Source organism: Engraulis encrasicolus, chromosome 2 (assembly GCF_034702125.1).
Source record: "Engraulis encrasicolus isolate BLACKSEA-1 chromosome 2, IST_EnEncr_1.0, whole genome shotgun sequence".
Lineage (NCBI taxonomy): Eukaryota > Metazoa > Chordata > Actinopteri > Clupeiformes > Engraulidae > Engraulis > Engraulis encrasicolus.
In genome coordinates this window covers 16,643,246-16,667,260 of record NC_085858.1, presented here as the reverse complement: position 1 = coordinate 16,667,260, position 24,015 = coordinate 16,643,246, and the positions used below count along the sequence as shown (strand labels likewise).

Sequence of the window (24,015 nt, the reverse complement as noted above, 5' to 3'; positions counted from 1 at the left end):
GACGATGCACAGTTGGCCAATCGGTTTTAAAAAAAAGTGGTTTAAAGTCTTTATTCAAAGCTTCTGCTAATTTGGAATTCTGTAGAACAAGAGGATGGGTGAGTGTTAATTCTTGAATACAAATAACTAACACAAGTCAGCATTACTGGTCGCAAAGAGTTAAGTGAAGCAATGCCGTGAAGCAATAGTGGTAGTCCGTCACGTGACGTGAATGACACAACCAAACACACAGCCCAGCCCGCAGCTGTCCTCCCCTTCAACGTCTGCCCCCTGCACCTCCCCGCCTTCACACATTGCTTACCGTCTGGACAGCTGCCAGGAATACTGTACTATAAACAGCAGCACATGACAAAGTTCAACAGAGAAAGTGGAATAGGTGATATAAGGAGAGAGCAGAGGCTGTCCCCATACAACCCCTTACTGGCTGCTCAGCTGCTAGGTTCATATACAGTCATGTATACAGACTACTGACCAGAAATGCATGACATATTTATTGCCACTTCACTTGACACATTTTCACCATGACATAATGTATATCAAGAGGGCTCTGAAAGTGAGAGTGGATTCAGGGACAGCAAGAGCAATTGGAAAAACCAAGACTGTATTAAATGTTTAGCTTTTATAGAGAACTTGCGATAATGCAAATCTACAAACCGCTGTGGAGGTAGTGAAAAGTAATCCAACCATGCTTTTAGTACAGCACCTACTGTATACACCACACCAAAATGAAAAGCCACAGTCAACAAACTCCGAACAAGGGAGATAATTCTCCATTTTATTGCTGTGGACAATGAAGAATGAGAAGAACCATGTAGAATGAGAAAAAAACACAGGGTTCACAAAGTTTAAGAGGGGAGAAAAACTTCTAAAAAGATGACTAGACAAAGTCTTGTGCGGTACAGCTTCTCTGCATAGTCAGGGGGGCGGGTGGGGGGTTTGTTACCAGGGCTGGAGGGGGAAACTTAGTTGATTTTTCTCAGCCTTTGGTCCAGCATTGTTAGCAGCTCATCTCTAGGAAGTTAGAAGTCAGGGCCCTCCTTCTTCAGCTTGGAGTAGTCCATGTTGACTTTGTAAAACTGCAAGCAAAATACAAATATTATGACTGAAAAGTCTTCAACTGTGAAAATGTTAACATAAACAAAGCCAAATAGCACAAAAGAAAACAAATTCAATAAATAAAGTGCCAAGATTATGATGACGAGATTGTCAACCATCAAAACAATTCTTATTTTTAAAAGAATTCCTGCATAGACATTGTGCTCGTACTAGCACAGACTAAACTCCTACTTGAGACTGGTTAAAGGAGTTGGCACACAGTGATTAGCTTGATTAGATTGGCACAGTAAGCGCATAGGGCACAAATCAAAACCGCAGGTGAGATAATCCACTGCTCAATCAAATGCACAATTGGATTACAATTAAGCTGGGTGGCGCTGGCTGGTACATTTGGCTGGGCAGGGTGTTCTCTTGCCAACTCCACTGGGCTAGACTGGCATAGGTTGATTACTTGTCCAAGTGCCAGCTCTTTTCAGCCTATGACCCATACCGCCTATGACGCCACACAGAATTTCAGATTCGTGTCAGTCTGGCCAACCGGCCTATTGCCAGAAGAGAATACACATGTGATCGTGTGCATCAGTGGTGTGACCCGTGTCCACCGATATAAGGAGGTTTTGTGATTGGTGATTGGTTAAAGCTAAAGTTTACAGTCTGTAGTACTGGTATGAGTCATTTTTCCCCAGATAATGACGGTGCTCGTATGGTTTGACCTTCCGTTGCAAGAGGATTTAAAAAAATAAAAATTAAAAACGTTCAGTGACTGACTACTGCCCCATATTGACAAGACATCTGTACACACTACATGTTATTCTATACCTTGTACTGGTACGTGGGAGCCAGTCTGTTCCAGGGCTCAGGGTTGTTTTTCCTGTCAATGCTGCAACAAAATAAATTTAAGATGAAATGCAAGCTATGTGCCTGATAGCACTGTTCAATGACACGAATATACATAATGTTACTTAAAACGAAACCATTTAAAGTGCCAAACGAAGGCAAGAGCCTCACCAAACTTCAGGGTTCCTCAAGCCAAGTCTTGCCAAGTAGCCCAACGACATGACGCAGCCACCACCGATGAAAATGAACAGGGGAATAAGCTGAAGTAAAAGACAAGTGAAAGTCAGCTGGTTGAAATCACCTATCTGTTTATCTTTGCATTTCAATACCTTGTTTAGTTCAACGAACAAAATGTATGAGAGATAAATCTGACATTTACTAAGTCATTTAAGACCAAACTCAAGGGAAACTGTGAACGTCGTTTGATTGCTTGACCCATAACATAATGCTTCGACACATTTTGATATGCTGACAGGGTTAAACAAAACGAAAAGAAAGGGACCGAAAAGAAAAGTTTCTAGATTCTGTTTCACCGTGTAAGCATGCTCCGTTTGCCCTTGAGACCGTGCACAAGGGCCTTCTTTGACTAGCTCTAGCTGCTACTTCTGAGATTATCGTTAGCTTTCTAACGAAAAAATTAAGAAGCTAACTGCAGACACCCCAGGCACACTTTAAAAGGGTTTCTTTGTGCTTATTTAACTAATTACTTCAACCGGCAATTCATTTGCTAAGGAGGTGAGCTCTCATTTACTAAAATCGCCATCAAATAAACACTCTTCTGTCTCTTCTATGTGGTATTGGGATTTAAGACCGACTGAACTATTTTGAGCAGCAGTTTCATTGTTAGCCTTTTAGAGCCAGTCTAGATGAGAGGTCCCGTCCGTCTACTACCACTTTACCTTACATGACCCCAAGCCGCCCGAGTTTGACCGCCTATGATAACCAAGAAATGTTGGTGCTACCGTCGCTATGTGTTGCCAAACAAAACATGGTTCAAAAGTATCTAAAAAGTAATATCCACTCGGTCAACATACTCGCCAACTAGTTGAAAAACTAGTTGCGTCAGCTAACAAGCTAAGCTCCCTTGACTGACTGGCTGGTTGGTAAGCTAAAGCATGCTAACAAGGGCGAGCTTCTAAGGTGTTAAACCAAACTTTCAACCGTTTCGGTTGTCAAATAATGCTCCTAAAAGGAGTACTTACTGCAGGGTGGTGTCTAAGCTGTTTGCTCACTGTAGCAAGCATGATGCCAGTAAGGTTTTGATCTCCCAAAATGTACAGAAACACTGCTCAACGCGACTGACTCACAATAAATTTTGTTGCGACGTCAGAACTGATGAGGAAAACAGGACCTCCCAAGTCCATCACGGAAGTGCTCCAATTAAATGCGAACGCCAGATAATAACCTAACCACAGACCTTTATTAACAGGTCTGTGAACCTAACCTAGTTCTAGTTGAGACAATAGCTTTTGACACACATCGCATTTTGAATGTAGACTCTCAAGGATATCTTTTTAAAAAAGTTTTCTAAATATGGCACGGATGTTCTTGTTGGGTTTGGTTGTTTATTTGACCTAATGCAAAGGCACAAAAAGTAGTTGTCCAACTTCTTCTGACATCCATAGCCTTTGCTGCTCAATCATCCTTCTCAATTAAACTGTTTTTGACATGCATTAATTTCATTATTTATTCAATGGTTTACTTATTTAATAGTATTCCATTGAGCCTGGTGATATGTGAGTTGGCTACTGTTCTATTCACATCATTGGGCCTAGTTGCAATAGTTAATTTTTCCCCAATAGCCTATGTTCTACTGTTCTATGTGGCCTAGTTGCAATAGTTAATTTTTCCCCAATAGCCTATGTTTTGTCAGCCTAAACTGTACACAGTACAGTGATGTGATAATGGAATTCTGATAGAGTGCCACTACTAGGGTTGCGCTCCCATCCTGGCCGAGGGGTCAGGAAAAGCCAGTAGATGGCACCATATGCCTGATATAATGAAGAAAACAATTCAGTGCTCCAACAATGGATGTATGGATGGGTGATCTGGACTGACAGAGTGTGTATGGCTAATACACGGTTCTGGGCTGTCAATATTAGTTTGCCTGTTAGAGGTTCAGAATATAGTAATAAGTTCACATTTGAACCTGCCCCTGTTGGATATGTTCATATTGGGCCCAGCATGTGTTTCTTTTTTTTTACAGAGCAGTACATAAATCAAAGTAGTCTCTCTTTATCACCTGGTTTATAAGGATAGGTCAGGCACGTTTCACTTTTTTTTAAAGTAAAAGGGCACTGTGTCTCAGCTATAGAACACGGGTTCAAGTCCATGCTGTGGTAATTTCCTGATCCATCTCCATCTCTCTCTCACACTCATTTCCTGTCTCTCTCTCTCTCTGCCCAGTCCTGTTGTTCATATATAGGTCCCTGCATGTGTGAGAGACGCACACCATTAACAGTAACCTGTCATCATCGCCTTGTTGCATGTCCAACACTTTTTACCCTTAATAATAGAAATATTGTTTGCGAGACTTCTGTGGCTCGCTGCACTGAGACCAGTGGCGTGTGCAAGCAGCATTGTCCTTGGGGGCCTGGGTCATCTCCCAGCGCTCCCTCCCCATTGTTTCCTCTCTACTCTTAACTTGCTCTATTGAATAAAGGTACGAAAAGCCTATATACTGTGTGTATGTGTTTGTGTTTGTGTGTGTGTGTGTGTGTGTGTGTGTGTGTGTGTGTGTGTGACTGGCGTAACGCAAGTACTTCAGGTCCCTCTACAAGCTACCAAGAATGGGCCCCAAATGAAAAAAGGGGGCCTAATATCATGTGGAGGCGGCCTGTTTCTTCAAGTCAAGGGCCCATGTGGGCCCCCCGAGGGCTGCGGGGGTATACTTTACCAGCCAGGCTGCGCCCTCCTAGTGACGCAACACCTTTGGCGCTGTTGCTTCTCGATTGCAAGTCTATGATAATCAGGCAAATACTTTACGCCCCTGGTGTGTGTGTGTGTGTGTTTAAAAAAATAAATATTATTTGAAATGCATCAATAAACTCATGGATTTAAATCTTGAAGTGTAGCATGATATGCCGGTTACCAACTACCAGTGCAACAAGTAGATTGACATTAAGCAGCATAAGGGGTTGTGTGCAGCAGGTTGTCATCCACACACACTTACAGTCACATACTGTTGACATGAGAGCATTTAGGCACTTTGCCACATGCTTCATGCCATCATCAGCATTGTATGGGGTCAAACATATGTAGCCTGTTATGTTGACCTGATATAGGGCTGCTGACAACTTTCAATGGACCCACCACCTCTCCCTGGGCCTGGAACAACTTACCCGTTGACCTGTCAGCAGTCCTGACCTGATATACAGTACAGTACTGCTTTGCATGTGCCGGGTGCCTATCTGAGCTGCATAGGCAGGAGAGACGATAACAGTTTGCTGTTGAGTGCTGCTGACAGAGTGTTATTAGTTCTGGTGAGATTGATATAGCCTATCAGTCATGTAGTTGGGCTTGGGCATGTGTATGAGTCAGGTTTGTACTGGTCCAGTGCAGTGTTTACTAGCCTCCCATACCTGTGACATTGCACAAAATTTTGCTTCTCAGAGACAGTAGGCCCCCTATCTCCCAGGGCCCGGGGCAATATACCCGTTTGTCCCCCTCTGTCGGCAGGCCTGATTATATACTGTAGACTTTTTTTTTATTATAGGTGAAAAGTGAGTCCCAATTCTGTCACTATGACACAGCATAGTGTGATGGAGCGGAGGTCATCTTGCTCCTGCTCGTCCCCCTCGGGGCGCGAATGTGCGACCTCGTCCACTTCAACGGTTTGGCAATGGGAGACACAGTACAATACCGCTGGACCAACAGACCAGTCTCCCAGTCCAATGGCATTGACACTGTATGAGGCATTGGGAGGGAGGTTTACCAACGTTCCACACCAACTCTGCTAGTTACATTTCATTACATGACATGAATGTACAGAAACACTGCTCAACGCGACTGACTCACAATAAATTTTGTTGCGACGTCAGAACTGATGAGGAAAACAGGACCTCCCAAGTCCATCACGGAAGTGCTCCAATTAAATGCGAACGCCAGATAATAACCTAACCTAGTTCTAGTTGAGACAATAGCTTTTGACACACATCGCATGTTGAATGTAGACTCTCAAGGATATCTTTTTTAAAAAGTTTTCTAAATATGGCACGGATGTTCTTGTTGGGTTTGGTTGTTTATTTGACCTAATGCAAAGGCACAAAAAGTAGTTGTCCAACTTCTTCTGACATCCATAGCCTTTGCTGCTCAATCATCCTTCTCAATTAAACTGTTTTTGACATGCATTAATTTCATTATTTATTCAATGGTTTACTTATTTAATAGTATTCCATTGAGCCTGGTGATATGTGAGTTGGATACTGTTCTATATGTTCTAGTTGCAATAGTTATTTTTTTCCCCAATAGCCTACTGTTCTACTGTTCTATGTGGCCTAGTTGCAATAGTTATTTTTTTCCCCAATAGCCTATCTTTTGTCAGCCTAAACTGTACACAGTACAGTGATGTGATAATGGAATTCTGATAGAGTGCCACTACTAGGGTTGCGCTCCCATCCTGGCCGAGGGGTCAGGAAAAGCCAGTAGATGGCACCATATGCCTGATATAATGAAGAAAACAATTCAGTGCCGGGTGCCTATCTGAGCTGCATAGGCAGGAGAGAGGATAACAGTTTGCTGTTGAGTGCTGCTGACAGAGTGTTATTAGTTCTGGTGAGATTGATATAGCCTATCAGTCATGTAGTTGGGCTTGGGCATGTGTATGAGTCAGGTTTGTACTGGTCCAGTGCAGTGTTTACTAGCCTCCCATACCTGTGACATTGCACAAAATTTTGCTTCTCAGAGACAGTAGGCCCCCTATCTCCCAGGGCCCGGGGCAATATACCCGTTTGTCCCCCTCTGTCGGCAGGCCTGATTATATACTGTAGACTTTTTTTTTATTATAGGTGAAAAGTGAGTCCCAATTCTGTCACTATGACACAGCATAGTGGGATGGAGCGGAGGTCATCTTGCTCCTGCTCGTCCCCCTCGGGGCGCGAATGTGCGACCTCGTCCACTTCAACGGTTTGGCAATGGGAGACACAGTACAATACCGCTGGACCAACAGACCAGTCTCCCAGTCCAATGGCATTGACACTGTATGAGGCATTGGGAGGGAGGTTTACCAACGTTCCACACCAACTCTGCTAGTTACATTTCATTACATGACATTGCATTTGGCAGACGCTTTATAACCAAAGCGTCTTTCAAAAGATGATCTAATGTGACGGGAGCCATCTTGCACCTGTTCACCCCTCTCGGGGATCGAACGTGCGACCTCGTCAACTACAACGGCTCGGCAATGGGAAACACAGTACGATACCGCTGGGCCAAGAACCTAATTTCTTGGCCCGACGGCACGAGACTGTATGAAGCTATCGGAGGGAGGTTTACCAACATTCCACGCCAACTCTGTGCTAGTTAGCCTCCGTACACTAATCAAGCCAACATCACAAGCAAATAGAAAGTGCACAGGAAATATACAGAATAACAAGTGCAGTTGTAAAGAGGGGTTATTATTTTATTTTTTTAAAGAGTAAATAGAGAGTAAATAACGAGTACACACACACAAACACATACACACACACATAAACTAAACTAAACATCATGTCAAGAGTCTGCCCTGGGGCTAGGCCAGCTCAAGCATTAGTCTAGTAGATATTCTCGAAAGAGGAAGGTCTTTACTTGTTTCTTGAAGGCTGCAAGAGATGTGCTTAGTCTTGCTGCCTCTGGGAGACCGTTCCACCACTTGGGTACAACAACAGAGAACAATCTTGAGCCTCCGTTACACTCTCCCCCTTAAACCTCACTCCCAATCCGGGTCACGACACCACTGTGACGGAGATCACCTTGCATCTGCTCGCCCCCTCGGGGTGCAAACGTGCGACCTCGTCAACTACAACGGCCCAGCAATGGGAGACAGAGTACGATACCGCTGGACCAAGAGACCAGTCTTCCAGTCCAACAGCATCAACACTGTATCATGCTTTGGGAGGGAGGTTTACCGACGTTCCACACCAACTCTGCTAGTTTGCCTCACCCAGTGCAAGGGGGCAGCCGAACAGGCAAGTATTTGTTGGACATTGTTTCTAAACTACCTGTGTTGATGGCAACATATGGGCAGCATAATTGGATGTGATAAGACCCTAGACTGCTCTGCCATTATAGACTGCACTGGGTCTCTGTGATAAAATAATATCGATCTACCAGTGAGAGTGAATCATAGTCAAGGGTTTCTACCCAGTGATGCATTTTCTTTTATTTAAATTTCAAACACGCAGAGATCTTTAAAGGTTTAATCTGTGACACGTTTGTGGTATCCATTTTTAAACCTTTTGCTGTTTGCAGAGTAGATTAGGGTTTCCACTTCTGTCTGACAAAAAACCCCTCCTTTTTGCTTTCAGCAATGGCACCCTTCATTCAGTGTCAAGGTAAAATATGTGAAGGAATATGACAAGCCATTTCATATACAACAGACAAAATGTTCTTTATACCACAGAACAGAGGCGTTGTTGAGGAGGCGAATCTGTCATTTTGGAAATGCATTAAAGATAAATCATAGGCCTATACTGTTCTCTGGGTCTGCCCAACTTTTCTGCCAATGTCCAAGTCACGATGGGAGTATCGTGTTTCCCCAGCGTAGTTTGTGGATCGTCTTCCACCAGCTCTTATTAGTTTCTCCAGATTTCTAATTTGTGCTAGGAATGGGCCATTAACTTTCTTAACATAAATTCTTACAAAAAAGATGAGAAGAAATCAAACAAATGGAAGGTTGTTTATAGTGCATTAAGGCTGCTAATAGCCTATTAAAAGTGACACCAGAATTCTAACAAGTCACTGGTCTCCCAAAGACTGTCCTGATGTCAAAGAACACTTATTTCCTATTTTGTCACCATCCAGGATACAGAAGCGGAAGACTCATCACCTCTCACAGACATTCCACTCCTCCAAAACATGCTTTATTAGTGACCGCAACATGTCATAAGGTGAATTCAGGAATGCCTGCCACCTTGTTTCAATTTGGGGGAAAAATAAAGTTGAAAAAAAAACAAACATTATTGATGTTGCTATTAAGGTTGCCAGGTCTGTCAACCAGGCAAGCACACTATGGGTGCATGCCATTATCAAAACTCCCGTCCTCCCTTGTCCTTGTAGCCTCATGAAGACGTGGCAAGACATCATTGAAGATAGAAGTTTAAATTAAATTAAAATTTGCAGGACATTTTCCCCATTCGACATCCCGATTGCAAATGAGAAAAATACCTTCGAATTCCACTTGTGCGAGATCGAAGGTATTTTTCTCATTTGCAATCGCGATGTCTAATGGGGAAAATGTCCCCCAAAACTTGTTGTGTCTAGGCTGACAGTGGGGGAAATTTGTTTTCTCCACAGAGGCGGGGCGTCAGCAAAGCACAAGTCCACAAGCGGAAGTCGAGGACGGGAGTTTGGACAATGGGATGTACCTTTGGCCATTGCCTAGGGCTCCCTGGTATCAACTGGTTATGAACTTGTATTCAAATGACAGCAATGACAACTTCAGTGAGGCGAAGACTCCTTAAATTCCCATTCCCATCCCCATTTGTTAAGCACTTTGAGTTACATGCCTTGTATGACACAGTGCTATACAAATACAATTATTATTATTATTAAATTCACTAACCAAAAAGTGCAATAATACTGCCATCAAAAATCCCTCTTGAGGTGGACCTCTCCCCAATAGTTTGACGAGAAAAGGGAGCCCCCAAATACCTTCATAAGACCCTGAAGGTTGCACCGCATCATCCAGGTTACAGCTATGCCTTGCCAATTAGGCGCAGTGCAATAATATCCTGTCGCCTAGACACTGTTACATAATGCTGACAAGAAATGACACACACAAGGAGGACGCTTGTCCAATCTCTGTTTAATGTTAGGAGGCTGACAGAGGCTGGATGCTGCTGGCATATAGATCTCTACAATGTTTTTGGCAAGATGTGAAACTGAAATGCTCAGGCATACATACATAGAGGAACCATAACACATGTTCTCTTGATTCCCTTTTCAAAACCAGTATAGTCCCTCTTACTGAACTTATTAAAGAAAAGAATACAGTTGGGGGTGGGGTGGGGGGTTTGCATTTTTCAAATGGACAGGGCAGATCTATTAAAAACAGTATAAAAAAATAAACGTCAGGGATCTGTTCAGTTTTATATTTTTGTAAGAACAAAGACGCAGACAGAGGTCTTGAAAAGCAATGACTAATTGAACACTATCATGTCCATGAGTAAACTATGTTGTGAATTACAACAATTCATAGCGCATCCTGTTTGAACTGACTAGACTACAATTCCACATGAGATAAATTAAAGAAAAAACATTATACATATCGCTGGTCAGGCATTAAACAGCAGATCAAGCACGCTCACAAACACACACATTCAGAGAAATAGAGACATGGTGGTCTGTGTGCTTTAGAACTTGTGTAGCAGAGTATGAAGAGAATGCAACAGTAAAGACAGGGCCGTATATTTCATGCGTAACTCTGTACATGAGACTTGTGTAAAGGAAGGTCATTTAAAATATTTGAGAAATATACCTGTATATTTAAAAAGTTATGATGGCAGCAAATACCTCTGTGTACAGTTAAAGATCTCTTTGTTCAATGATAACAGATTTCATAGTGCTATAAAAAACGGTCCATAAACACACATGGACAGAACAAATATTTGCTGATACAGTATGAGATTTGGTATATTCAAGCAAGAGTGGATGAATCTCTTGCTTCATTGCTAAGATCCTAAGGCTGCCTGACACAATACATGGTTAGCAGTTGGATGAATAATTTCTAGCTTTCAAACTGTTAGCCATTGCGTTGACCTACACAAGGCATTCGAATAAACTATGAGATTGACCAAGAAGTGAACAGCTTGTCCATTACCATGCAAGGCCAGTCAGTGAGAACGCATAGCTATTTTTCCTCCAATTGTTTCCTCTGGCCTCGTGAGGACATCTGAAATCACAAGAGCGCAAGAGGAGACGAGGAGGGAGGCAAGATGCTGTAGAAGCGGGCCTGCATGTGATCTAGTGGTTAAGGAGATGGGCTTTAGATCAGAGGGTTGCAGGTTTGAATTCCACACCTCAACTCTCCTTACACCTGCAATCCAGGGCTGGAGCCCCCATAATGCTTTAGGGACTGTAAACAATGCCCTGTCAATAACTGTAATTTGCTGTGGATACGAGCACCAGCTAGGTATAATGTAGTATAATGTAATGTCCTGCCTGATTCCTCCATCCTCCTTCGATTCTTTCCTCTGTTTCCTTCACAGGGGGAGGATGTGGGGGACAGAGGTACGAAGCCGTAGGCCAGAGGAAACGGTTCGAGGACAGATATTGAGATGGCCTCTGCATCACACAATAAGAGATGGACTCCTTGACTGGCTGGTCGTGTTTTGAGTGAGATGAAAATGTGCCCTTGCTGAGAGGGCAGGGAGAATGGTGCAGTAGGTGTGAGGAGGGTTCCGATTCCGATTGACAGGAAACAGCTGCAGGACTTTATTCCTTTCAGTTCAATGAAATCTACGTAGTTGCCGTTTCCATGGAGCATGGCTACATGTTATTCAGCAGAAGGCAGACAGACTGGATTGGCTGTCTATCAGTCCATTGCACATGTTCTCTCTCCTACTCTCCCCCTCTCACACACACACACACATACATACATAGAGGTTTACACACTACCTCTCGTGCACACACACACACACACACACACACACACACACACACACACACACACACACACACACACACACACACACACACACACACACACACACACACACACACACACACACACACACACACACACACACACACACACACACACACCAGAACAATCTCCTTAGACTCCAGCTGTGCTGTGTTAGTGCTTTTTGGGGCCCTTGCCATATTTTGCATCCAGTCCAAGACCTGCAGAACAAAGAAGATGAAAGAAACAACGTGAATAGTAGCCATTACATTTAATATAATTATATAATGATATAATATAATAATATAATGACGATGACAATATAATGACAAATGGAAATAGAGTACCAAACAAAACAACCTTCTGGCCAGTCAAATGAGTTGGGTTATAAGAAAATGACTTTTTTGACCTTGAAAATTTCACTTCTGACACAATGAGAGGTGAAACATCCTCAAGAACCAAAAGGGAGTCCAGTTGCCCTCTGTAGAGGAGCTAAGGGGAGTGGAGTTGCCCCAATGGGGCAAACCCAGACCTTTTGGGGTACCACACTGGGGCTCTGACCACTACACCAGAGAGCCAGACTCATTGGTATGCCAATCAGAAAACAACCACAAGCCTAGTAACGGTCACTCCATCATATGTACAGGTTTAACCAAGCACCACCTTGACAACAAAACCACCATGACTAGGCCCTTTGAAAAGAGGGTCATTCCATGTCAATTCACACGCCTTCCCCACATGACCCTCTCCGATTTACCCGATATCTCACATACAGGTACCTTTTGATGTCAACTGAAAGAATACCAAGTATTAGCACCCTACGTCTAACGGTTGCGGAGATGAAGCCCTCCAAAGTTGGGGTGCCATGCCCACTTTTCAAGCCTGTGAATTGCATACAAAATTTACAAGCAGATTTTGACACCTCTGGCTTTAGTTTGAAGGAAGATACAGGCCTAAACATCACCATGGCCCCTCAATATGACCCTGTCTACCAGATGATGTACTCACAAATAGCATGCCTTGATTATGTTTGGCTATATTAAGCCTTAAAAACTGAGTTTGTGAAAAGCGTCGTGAAGAGTCTTGCCATTTTGGGGTTCCAGATCTTGGAAACTATGTATGCTTTGGGAGTTATAATTGATTTTCCATCATATTTGGGAACTGTACAGTGTATTCCAAAAAAATTAGGCCACTCAGACTTTTTAATGATGGAATTGGAGGGACTCAAAAACAGCTTTTGGACAAAATGACCTCATGGTACCCTCTACTTCAGGTCTCAAATTAACCATGTGGGCACTTGATAACTGGAACGCCCTTTTAACCCCATGTACAGTAGCACTGTATCAAACATTCAAGCTTGGAAAAACTTTGTTTTTCAAAGTTCTTCATATTAACCTTGGCCTTCAAAGTTTATGTTTTTGTCTATGTCTTATCACAGTGTCTGTTTTGTCTGCTGCCATCTGCTGGTCAAAAAACGTAACAACAGCATAATGTAAGGAAGCAAAAGGGTCTGGAAAATCTTGGCCATAATTTACCAATAAAGTAGCCTAGAAATCTAGACGCCCCTAGGGGTTAAGCTCGCTAGGCTACCAATAAAGGACTTCAATTCTACAGTATATTGCTATATATTAATTATGATTTTAACAAGCATTACGCAGAATGCTCAATCATGATTACATTTCTACCAGGACACCCCCACCCCCATGGTAGAAATGTAGTGCAGGGTCGAGGCCATATTGGGATTGGCATCATGATTGAGCATTAAGCAGTCACACTTAGGAAATTTAAACTAGAAATATTCATCATGCTTAGTATATAGCATCATAATTAGTATATAGCAATATACTGTATAATTACAGTGCTTTTTTGGTATATTATGGGCAAGATTTTCCAGCCCCTTTTGTTTTCTTACATTACGCTGTTGTTGCTTTTTTAGACCAGCAGATGGCAGCAGACAAAACAGACACTGTGATAAGATATAGAGAAAAACATATACTTTGAAGGCCAAGATTAATACGAAAAACTTTGAAAAACAAAGTTTTTCCAAGCTTGAATGTATGATACAGTGCTACTGTACATGGGGTTAAAAGGGGGTTCCTGTCATCAAGTGCCCACATGGTTAATTTGAGGCCTGAAGTAGAGGGTACTGTAAGGTCATTTTGTTCAAAAGCTGTTTATGAGTCCCTCCGATTCTATCATTTAAAGTCTGAGCGCCCTAATTTTTTTGGAATACACTGCACAGTTCCCAAATATGATGGAAAATCAATTATAACTCCCAAAGCATACATAGTTCCCAAGATCTGGAACCCCAAAATGGCAAGACTCTTCTTCACGTTTTCCACAAACTCAGTTTTTAAGGCTTAATATAGCCAAAAATAATCAAGGCGTGCTATTTGTAAGCACATCATCTGGTAGACAGGGTCATATTGAGGGGCCGTGGTGATTTTTAGGCCTGTATCTTCCTTCAAAATAAAAACAGAGGTGTCAAAATCTGCTTGTAAATTTTGTATGCAATTCACAGGCTTGAAAAGTGGGCATGGCACCCCAACTTTGGAGGGCTTCATCTCCGCAACCGTTAGACGTAGGGTGCTAATACTTGGTATTCTTTCAATTGACATCAAAAGGTACCTGTATGTGAGATATCGGTTAAATCGGAGAGGGTCACCTGGGGAGATTCTAGGGAATCATGTGAATTGACATGGAATGACCCAAGATAAAGATTTTGTGGTGAGAATGTAATTTCTCAAGTGGCATCACCAAATATGGTCTACTTTCAGGGATTTTCAAATAAAACTTTTCCATATAAAACACATTTCATATAAAACTTTCCAACATAGCCCATCCGATGTTGAGAAGCGTCTTTGCCACCAGCTAACCCCAAAGCAAAGCTCCCGCACACTGTTCACATTTGCATGGTTTACTGCAACGTTTTGGTCTACTGACCTTCTTCAAGCAATTCCACCAGCTAACCCCCCACCACCTTGACTAACGGAAATTCTGCGGCCAACACTTTTAACTAGCCCATTTAACTAGCGTCCATGAGCTGGCTGAATGGCAGTCTTCACAGGTTAATCTCCTCCGCTCTTACCCATGAACACCAGGACGGTGCCGACCCACTGCATGCTGGACATGACGTTGCCAAAGAGCAGCACGGAGCCCAGGATGGTGAAGAACTTCCTGGTGGTAGTGACGATGGAGCAGGTCAGAGGTCCAAAGTACACCACAGTCATGAAGATGAAGGTCTGACACAGAGGAGGAAGAGGACGAGGAAGAGGAAGGTCAGACTGTGTTGCTTAACAAGCAATACTATCCTACAAAGGCAAAGGACAGTTACTACACCAACATTAAAACTGAGAAAAAGACCTTCAAAGTATTAGGATTAGGTTGGATATTGTAGTCACTGCAAATTTGACAAAGCAATAACTCTAAAATGGAACACATTTGGACCATAAGGCTTTGTCGCAAGACGATGGATGTGTTATTAAGACCATTTTCAGTCTAAACTAGCAGTCTAAAACAGTTTTGACAAAATATGTAGTTACTGCATTCTTTCTGCCTTTGTACGGCAGAATACTTAATTATAGCTGGTGTCATCAGCAAAATTGTGACGGATGGCAAAGAGTGGCATGTTTGCATGCATGCATTTATTTATCATTTATGCGTTGCATGCATATGAACGTACTGTGTACATTGTACATAGACAGTTACAGGATGCGAGTTCCGCAGTATGCATGAAATGACTAAATCATTACGTACATTATTACCATGCACATACTGTACATACACAGTATACACACAGACACACACACACAGACACACACACACACACCTGGCCCAGTGCACTTGTCAGTCCGAACAGTCCGATGTTCCAGATGATGCCAGGATAACGATCAGTAAAAGCCAGAAAGTCCCAGATCTCACCAGTCCACAGCACCCCTGAGACACACCACAACACACAAACCAAAATAGACAACATGGAAACAGCCTCCTTTTGATATTCAAAGCCCTCAAGTGTGTCTATCAGGCTGTCTTCCCACTGTGGTTTCATCCATCTATTCATTTTGATCTCACTTCCTTCCTTCCCTCCCTCCCTCCTCCCTTTGTTCTTTGGGGGTAGTCAGGACAGACTAACTAGACAAAATGTAACATGGAATTGTGCTGCCCCCTGGTGAAGAAATGAAGGAATAAGCACAAGAGTCATTACGACACATGAGAAACCTGCAGTTCCACCAGGATTACCAGAATTCATTTCAAGAAATGATGGCAAAGACGTCTGTGTTAGTGTGGCTCAAGTTAAGAACAAATCCTACCTATAAACAAGTAAACAAACCTATTTATGCTGGTCTTTGTAAGCAAGACGCAACAGAACACACAATCGGGCTTCACCAAGGGACCCCATAACCCGTCGGCTGTGCGTCCAATTCCTTAACTGCTTGAGCATGGCATAGAACTAGATGAAGTGAAGCTAATTAAATGCCCTCTCTAATAGCCTCACCTAGGCCAAGCACCAAGATAGACCACAGGTTGACGTTGAGCATCATGTGGTAGGGTCCAGTCTGGAAACGAGCCTTCATGTGGTCCTGCGCCACGCCAGTCAGCCCATCCAGCGTCAGAGACATCAGCTGCAATGAGACGGAGAGAAAGAGAGAGAGAGAGAGAGAGAGAGAGAGAGAGAGAGGGAGAGAGAGAGAGATATTTTAACCCCCTATTTATTTTGAATTGTGCCACTGGTTAAAAGGGTACACTACGCTCCATAGAAATTGACACCTTGCACGCAGTGCGAGAAGGAAGGAACTCTCTCCTTCACAGCATCATTCCCACTTGAAAATAAATGCACTACCATCCTGAAGTGCACAGAGTCTCTTGTCCACACACCATTTATCTTCAAACTTTGGTAGATTTTCTGTTGCTTTTAAGTCTGAAAATTCAGTTAAAATTCTTGTTTCAGATAGAGTTTTAAACACATCTCTCAAATTCACAGAAAATTCCAACCAGAAAATTTAACACAAATTGTAAAACATTTTTAAAAAAACAGGACACAATAGGATTCTGGACTTTCAGATATGGTCCGGAGCAAGACGGATGGTACATTTAAGTATCTGAGCTAAGAACAAAAAAGTCCATCCCATACAGCGATTTCAAATAGAAGACAAAGACAACCAATCAATAAATCAATCAACAATGGGAGGCACAAGAAAAACAAACAAAAAACTAATCTAAACCGGACAATCAATATAACATCAGGATTCTGAGATGACTCACCATCTTCGCCACCATCCATCTTACCGTCTCACTTGCCTTTCCTGGACCTCTCAAAACTTTTAATTTGAAAATAAAGTCGGCAGAGACAGGAGGTGTGACAGAAAGGGAGATAGGGGGAAACAACCTCAGGTCTAGAAGGGACTTTTATACTGGGTCCAATAAGTGAGGCTATTACTTCAACTATGTCTAAAGCACTAACTGACTCAGAATCCTTCAAAAAGTACCCTTACATTCATTTTTAACAGCTCAGCTGCTATAGTTCCTTCTTAACAGTGTGTGTGTGTGCGTTTATGTACATCAAGTGACCGGACTCTCACTTTCAGTCCGAGTACTGTATGTGTCTATGTGTGTCTAGAAACCCCGAGTCTCATTTTCAGTGTGGTACACCAAAGGTTTGAGAGCGCCAGGCAGCTGTGTCCGGCCTTTCAATTTCAGAGGAGAGGGGGAGCGGCATATGGCTGGGGCTGTCCGACAGATGGAACCAGGGCGGGCTTCACTCTCACCCGCTGCATCTCAAAATCTTCAAAGTTCCCCCACGGAGGAAAAAAAAAAGAATCTTGCTGACTGACCGGATGTTCGGTTTGCCTTTCTTGGAGTTCTTTCTGATGTCTGTAAATAAGTGAAACTATACTGTGTATGCAGTCACTCACGTTCGGTTGGGGTAGTTAGCTGCGGGATTTGAATATGGGGACTTATTTGGCTGGTTAACACCAGACGATCTCCCAATTGAGATAGTCTGGTGGCTACCTATGCAATTTCTTGTAGGAAAGGTCAAGGTGTGGTTGCCGATTGCCCATGGCCGTTTATTGGGTATTACGAATGGGTCATTTGGCATAGACGTCGTAGCCCATAGCCAATTGTGTCAGTTGTATCTATTTAAACAAGCTGCAGTCATCACCTGTCCACCGCTAAGCCCCCTCTCTGATTGTAGCCCAAGATCTGGTACCGTCGCTGAGAGATAGAATCCATGCTGTCTTTCAGATCAGAACAATTGTGCAAAGCAGCATGTTTTTTTCTAGGCTAGGGAGTTATGGGTCTACAGTTAAAATCATGCTAGGTAATGTTTCATTGTCTTTCACCTTAAAAGTTGGAACGAATATACAATAGTAATAGTGAAATCAGTTGACCAACATTTACTATAGTCTGCTTTTACCACTCACACAATGTTGTTACTTCCATGCACCATGTTTCCAAATGGCTCTGTCACTGCGGCTAAGTGACTACTATGGTATTAGAGAGAGAAGCGTGCACTACAAAGAGATTGTTATTTAAAAAAATAAATTAAAAAAAAAACGCTGAATACATAATGCCTCTCTTTTGTCTTCAAAGGCATAATGCCTTACATAACATCCCCACTGCTCCGCTATTACAGTAAAAAGAGCCTTGACCATCCCTTCCTTTGAACATGCATGCTGCGCTGCCTGGGAAATGCTTTTACGTTTACTGTTTACAGACAAATGGCTGCCTCAAGGGTAAAAGTAGGGCGTCGAGGTAGTGACGGCCCCGTTTCCAGCGCTAATGATGACTAACCAAACATGACAACGCAACTGTCCAACTCTGTGGTAATTAGCAGGAGCTGAGACCTGAAAGCTCTCTGATTCATCTTGTGTGTGTGTGTGTCTGTGTGTGTGTATGTGAGTCTGTGTGTGATTTTTATTTTTTTTTTACCAGCGCAGCAAAAAGCAGCTCCACCAAGTAACAGGTGTCATGCGTCCTCAGGAGAGAATACTAAAGATCATCATTTGTCATGTCTTTCACTGCTGTATCATGCACCTTCCCTATTCTATTTAGGTGAGTGAGTGAGTGAGTGAATGAGTGAGTGAGAAAGAGAGAGAGCGTGGGTGAGTGAGTAGACATGTGTGTGTGTGTGTGTGTGTGTGTGTGTGTGTGTGTGTGTGTGTGTGTGTGTGTGTGTGTGTGTGTGTGTGTGTGTGTGTGTGTGTCCGTGTTTGAGTTGAAGAGGGCATTCTTCACTCAAGCAGCAATTATGGTCAGTGATCTCTTGTTTACAATTTGTGCTTCATTTACTAAAATGCATGTGCACGCACACTAAGAACAAAGGGCCAGTCTCACCAGGAGCATCTCCCCAAAGACAAAGACGTTGTCGGCCACACTGGTGTGTGCGCGTGCGTGCGTGCGTGTTCGAGAGAAAATGTGGACATTTGTTTTTTTTTTCTCCTAAATGAAACAAAGCATCCATGAACTGAAGCTCATTCTCACCAGGAGCATCTCCCCAAAGCCAAAGAGGTGGTCGTCCACACTGGCGGCTCCCTTGTTGGGCTTGTAGAGGAAGAGGGCCACCCCGGTCACGATGAGCACCACACACAGGTACTTGGCCATGGGATACCTCTTCCTCAAGATGGTCACCCCCAGGATCATCACTGGTCAGGACACAAATTACATGACATTACATTACATTACATACAATGCTCTAAATTAACTTTTTTTCCATCACCAGCCAAAATGGTTCGTAGATGTTAATCTTACTAGCCAAACACACACTTTACTAATGGGTCAAAGTGGCTAGTAAGTTGGTCTTTTCTCCCACCCAAACTGAAGTTTCACCAACATTTAGCCAGTTGGCTGGTGTTAATTTAGAGCCCTGATTACATTACACTACACTTAACTAGCTTCTATCAAAAGTGACTTACAGTTATTTTGTGGTTACAATCCCTGGAGCAATGTGGGTTTAGGTGCCTTGCTCAAAGACACTTCAGTCATGGATGAAGGTGCAGAGAGAATAAAGGGTGGGATTTGAAACTTCAACCTTGATTATAAGACCACCTCCCTAAGCATTAGACCACAGCTGCCCTCAAATAACACACAACCAAATGGCTCAATTAAATCCAATACCTTTTCATGTACAGTAATAACAAAATATGACATGTGTGACTGGCTACAGTATCAGATATTTTTTTAATTTCTCCTTTATTTTACAAGGGTAATCACATTGAGGCAGTTGCCTCTTTTTCAAGTGGGCCCTATAAGCATGTGAACAAATGTACTAAGTACTAAGTGAGCCTCAGAGATTGAGAGAGAGAGAGAGAGAGAGCGCGAGAGAGAGAGAGAGAGAGAGAGAGAGAGAGAGAGAGAGAGAGAGAGAGAGAGAAACAGGCATACTGATGGTGTGTTTGCACTGGCTGACTTATCTGACACGATAAGCTTGTGCTATATACTGTATGTACATATGGTTAACCAACTGTCTGATGGCTCATCCAGACACATGCGCACACAGTCATCCCAGTGCAAATAGTACAGAACTAAAAAAACTCGATTAAAGAATGGAAAATTGTACAAATAATGCAGCACACTTCTGATTCCAAAGTTCTCTGACTACGTTATGAGACGCATAGACACATGAAAAACTGTGGCGATATGGAAGTCATAGGTTATCAAGGTTTTGTTTGTCTGGTCAGACACGAGCACTGTAAATGAGGACATGCAGTTCTGGCACATAGATTCTGGGAAATATCATACTGAGAAATAGTACCAAGTAATAGTGCAGACTTCTGAAAAGACAAACCATTATTGACCAAGAGAAAGAGAGATATAGTTGTTCCACCAGGCTTGTATAATACTCCATGACAATGAAGAATTGAATGCCATGGTATTCTATTGCCATAATGTAATAGGCTCTATACTAGATTCAGCAAATATTCCTTGCCAAAGGGCATTGCAGTGGAGCAAGTCTATTGCATGCCCAGTTTGACAAAACTCTACAATGTGTATATCATTGGGTAAAGAGACTTAATAGCCGCTTAAGCCAAGGTAATAATAACATCAGAAATTGCTGTTTGTGGTATTGTGAGCATCCCTTACCTGGGATGGGCTTGCAGGATTTCCCCAGCACCTTGAAACATAAACAAGAAAAAGGACAAGACAAAGGACGCTTACTTAGAAATCAACTACAAAAAAGAAAAGCGTAGACATAGAGCATATTTGTGGATGTTATGAACGCTTAGAAAAGAACACGACTCATCCCGTATATCGATTACATCGTAACCAGGTCAACTGTTTTTTGTTTTTTTTTGTGGCGTTCATTACTTTGTCTTTGCAATGAAGTATGGTCTGGCTTTTCTCCATCGATAGTTGTGTCCTGGAGGGTGGACATATTCTGTGAACTACACAACATAGCTTTTCCTCTTTTGGCTAAAGGGAATCTGGAAACTTTGGTTGATGCTTTGGCTGTGGCTGCATCTCCTTTCTCTGCATTACACCTTACCCGCCTCCTTTGCCTTCAAACAGAGCTGCCTGATGACAATACAGTCAGACGTAGAAGTGGAAATAACAAAAGTAGTGACACAAGTTATGAATGTAATTACAACACTAGTAATATGATGTTATGTAGCTCTAACGTGTAATATCATACTACTAGTGTTATAATGACACCCCTCAAAGTACTCCTACTCTATACATCTCTGAGGACAGTACAGTCGAGATGGCACTGCAATCAGCACTAAAAGAGCTGCCTAGATAAACGTATAACTGTGAAATTGCGCTGCATTCAGCAATAAAAAAACAAAGCATGGACCAACATCCGCCATTCCCCTAAACTAAGCCATCCTAACTAAGCCATCTGCATTACTGTGCGAGCCAAAGGCAAATAGTTACCTGCGTGGGGTAATTGACATACTGGAGCGCTGAGTTGCTGGACACCATGGCACCCAGGTAAGACAGGGAGCACGCCCCATAGAGCCAGCTCTTTGTAAGGTCGTGCCTGGATCTGTCAAAGAACTGAATCACTAAAACGGGTAGAGAATCGATGAGTGGGTGAGTATACTGGGGTAAGCAATATAGCAACTGGTTAAGACAATGATCATATTAATTAATTGACATGCATTTGCAACATAATTGAAAGGATCGGTTCGAAACCATGTGTGTTTTGTGTTAAATTCATTTAGTCCACATGTGAGATTTGTTAAGGCATCTCCTTGTGCGCATTATTGTATTGCACACAGAAACAGGGGTGTCAATTCTATTGCAGTGTGTGAAAATGGAAACACAGTAGGCCTACCTGTGGTCAGAAAAATCATACTTACAGGCAAAGGCAAATGCTGCATTGATGATGCACTGGATGAAGACCAGTGTGGTGGCAAAGCGAAACTTCTCCTTTGTCTCTCCGTGCCCATACTCTCCTCGCGTGCTGAAAGGAAACCAACATGTTTACAAACAATGCTGTTATGAATTATGAATGATGAATTATGACTCAGTGAGTGAACAAGAAAAGTCAGTGAAGTATTCTCAAGTTCATTTTCAGACAAGGTAGCCTACTAACCAACTTGAATAAAAAATAAAAAGCTGCACAAAAAGCCCCCATACTGTCTCCCCTTACAGTCTCTCACGCACTCACTCACACACAATATGCACGATAAGAAAAACTAGGCCAAACCATCAAGGAGCAGTAACAGCTAGGGTGACACTGGAGCTGTCATTCGTTGTCGGAACGGTGACATTTGAGACAGAAGCATATGCTCACTCACTATAGCAGCCTAAGTTATATGTCAAAAGTCACCAGGACCGAAGCAATGTGCATAGAAAGTACAAAGAAAAATATACAGAAAAGCTCCAACAGACATGCATATATCGATAATCAACTAATAATCTAGTCAGCCTATAGTCCACTGTACACAGACACATTGCCTGAATGAGTAGCTCAGCATGCTAACATTAGCTAATTCGCCTCACTCACAAAATATCCCATTCATACTCAGCTACTAGGCTAGGCCTATGTTGAAACAAATGCCCGTGAACAAAAAGTCAAGAAATACACCCATAACTGCAAGCAGATTATCAATAAGTGTTGACTAGGTACACAAAAAACGACGATACGTGGGCTTGCATACGATTTCAGAAAAGCTAGATTCAGTAATTCATTCAGGGAACCTTGACGTGTCTTTACTCTCACTTCTGTTCTCGCTAGTAGCAACAGCGCTAAAGCGTAGTAAACTTACATTGTCTCTTGGAGTATCCCGTAGTAGAAGTAACACACAAAAACTCCACAGAAACAGACGATGAAGCGCAGTCTTTCATTCTGCAACAGCGCTGACTTCCCGTCTCCTTTTTTCGTGGCCATGCTGTCGTCTATTACTGCGGGTATAGGCACAGACACAGCTCCGCTCCCCTGGCCCCTGATACCCACGTCTCGCTCCACTATCCCCGCTGTCACAAGTCCGGAAATGATGATTCCGTTTGGCACCCCAAGAAGGTGACCAGATGAGTGTGTGGCAATACTATCTGTTCCAGTGACAGCTTTGAATGTCCGAATGTCTTCTTCCTAAAGAATCAGGCTTTCTTGTGCACATTAGCTCAGCTAGCCGATTGACACTCCGTTCTCATAGTCAGAATTATTGGCAGATTAAAATGGATTGTCGGATGTTTCCCTCCATTGTCCTATGTCTAGCTCCTACTCCTTTTGTGAAGTTCTAGTTTTCATAGAATACGTCTGTGATTCCATTCAGCTGCAACTTGATGTTTTCACAAGAGGAAACGTCAGTCCGCGCAGTGTGGACAGGAAGGACCAAAGCAAAGGAATTCCTCCGAATGTGCCTGCCAGATCGGTTTCGTATATGCCCAAATTTGAACACACAAGAGGAAACCTTGTAATTAAAAATGGCTGATCTAACTACTTCTCATCCTCCGGTGGCAAAGCCAGTCGTACAAAACATCACACAGAAATGGGGATTTTTGATGCCTTTCATTCTAGTGGTGGTAGCTTCATTGTATCACTGCCTACTATTATGTTTCTGCAACTGATTGAAGAGTTCCCCAGTCTGCCACTGCAAGTGGTCGAGAAATTAAGATGTAGACTTGATGAAGTCGACTCACATAAAATGATGTCTAACAAAAAACTAAACTGTTTAACTTTCGTTCCAGTATGGCATTCTGACAAGACTACTCAAACAAAGGGTCTTTCTTTTAAACTGGCGCTTACCTTTCCTCGTGCTAGGATGTGGAGAATTTGTATTGGTCCAGATAGAGCCAAATGTAGCCAGTCAATGGAAAGGGGTGGTGCTTCAGACATGTACACGTGGGTAGAAGAA

At 42.7% G+C, this 24,015-nt stretch overlaps 2 protein-coding genes across 2 annotated transcripts; both read right to left on the bottom strand.

The window, feature by feature from the left end:
• Nucleotides 1–748: 748 nt before the first annotated feature.
• ndufa4a (NDUFA4 mitochondrial complex associated a) lies at nucleotides 749–3,260 on the bottom strand. Its single transcript, XM_063213592.1, has 4 exons — nucleotides 3,096–3,260; nucleotides 2,065–2,153; nucleotides 1,876–1,936; nucleotides 749–1,076 (listed from the first exon to the last, which is right to left on the bottom strand). The coding sequence occupies exons 1-4, from the start codon at nucleotides 3,135–3,137 to the stop codon at nucleotides 1,020–1,022; spliced, it is 249 nt and encodes an 82-aa protein (XP_063069662.1). The 5' UTR covers nucleotides 3,138–3,260; the 3' UTR covers nucleotides 749–1,019.
• A 6,615-nt stretch (nucleotides 3,261–9,875) lies between these two features.
• slc35b1 (solute carrier family 35 member B1) lies at nucleotides 9,876–23,998 on the bottom strand. Its single transcript, XM_063223429.1, has 9 exons — nucleotides 22,927–23,998; nucleotides 22,015–22,118; nucleotides 21,587–21,717; nucleotides 20,795–20,825; nucleotides 19,196–19,356; nucleotides 16,209–16,335; nucleotides 15,543–15,649; nucleotides 14,802–14,955; nucleotides 9,876–11,934 (listed from the first exon to the last, which is right to left on the bottom strand). The coding sequence occupies exons 1-9, from the start codon at nucleotides 23,046–23,048 to the stop codon at nucleotides 11,888–11,890; spliced, it is 984 nt and encodes a 327-aa protein (XP_063079499.1). The 5' UTR covers nucleotides 23,049–23,998; the 3' UTR covers nucleotides 9,876–11,887.
• Between the last annotated feature and the right edge of the window lie 17 nt (nucleotides 23,999–24,015).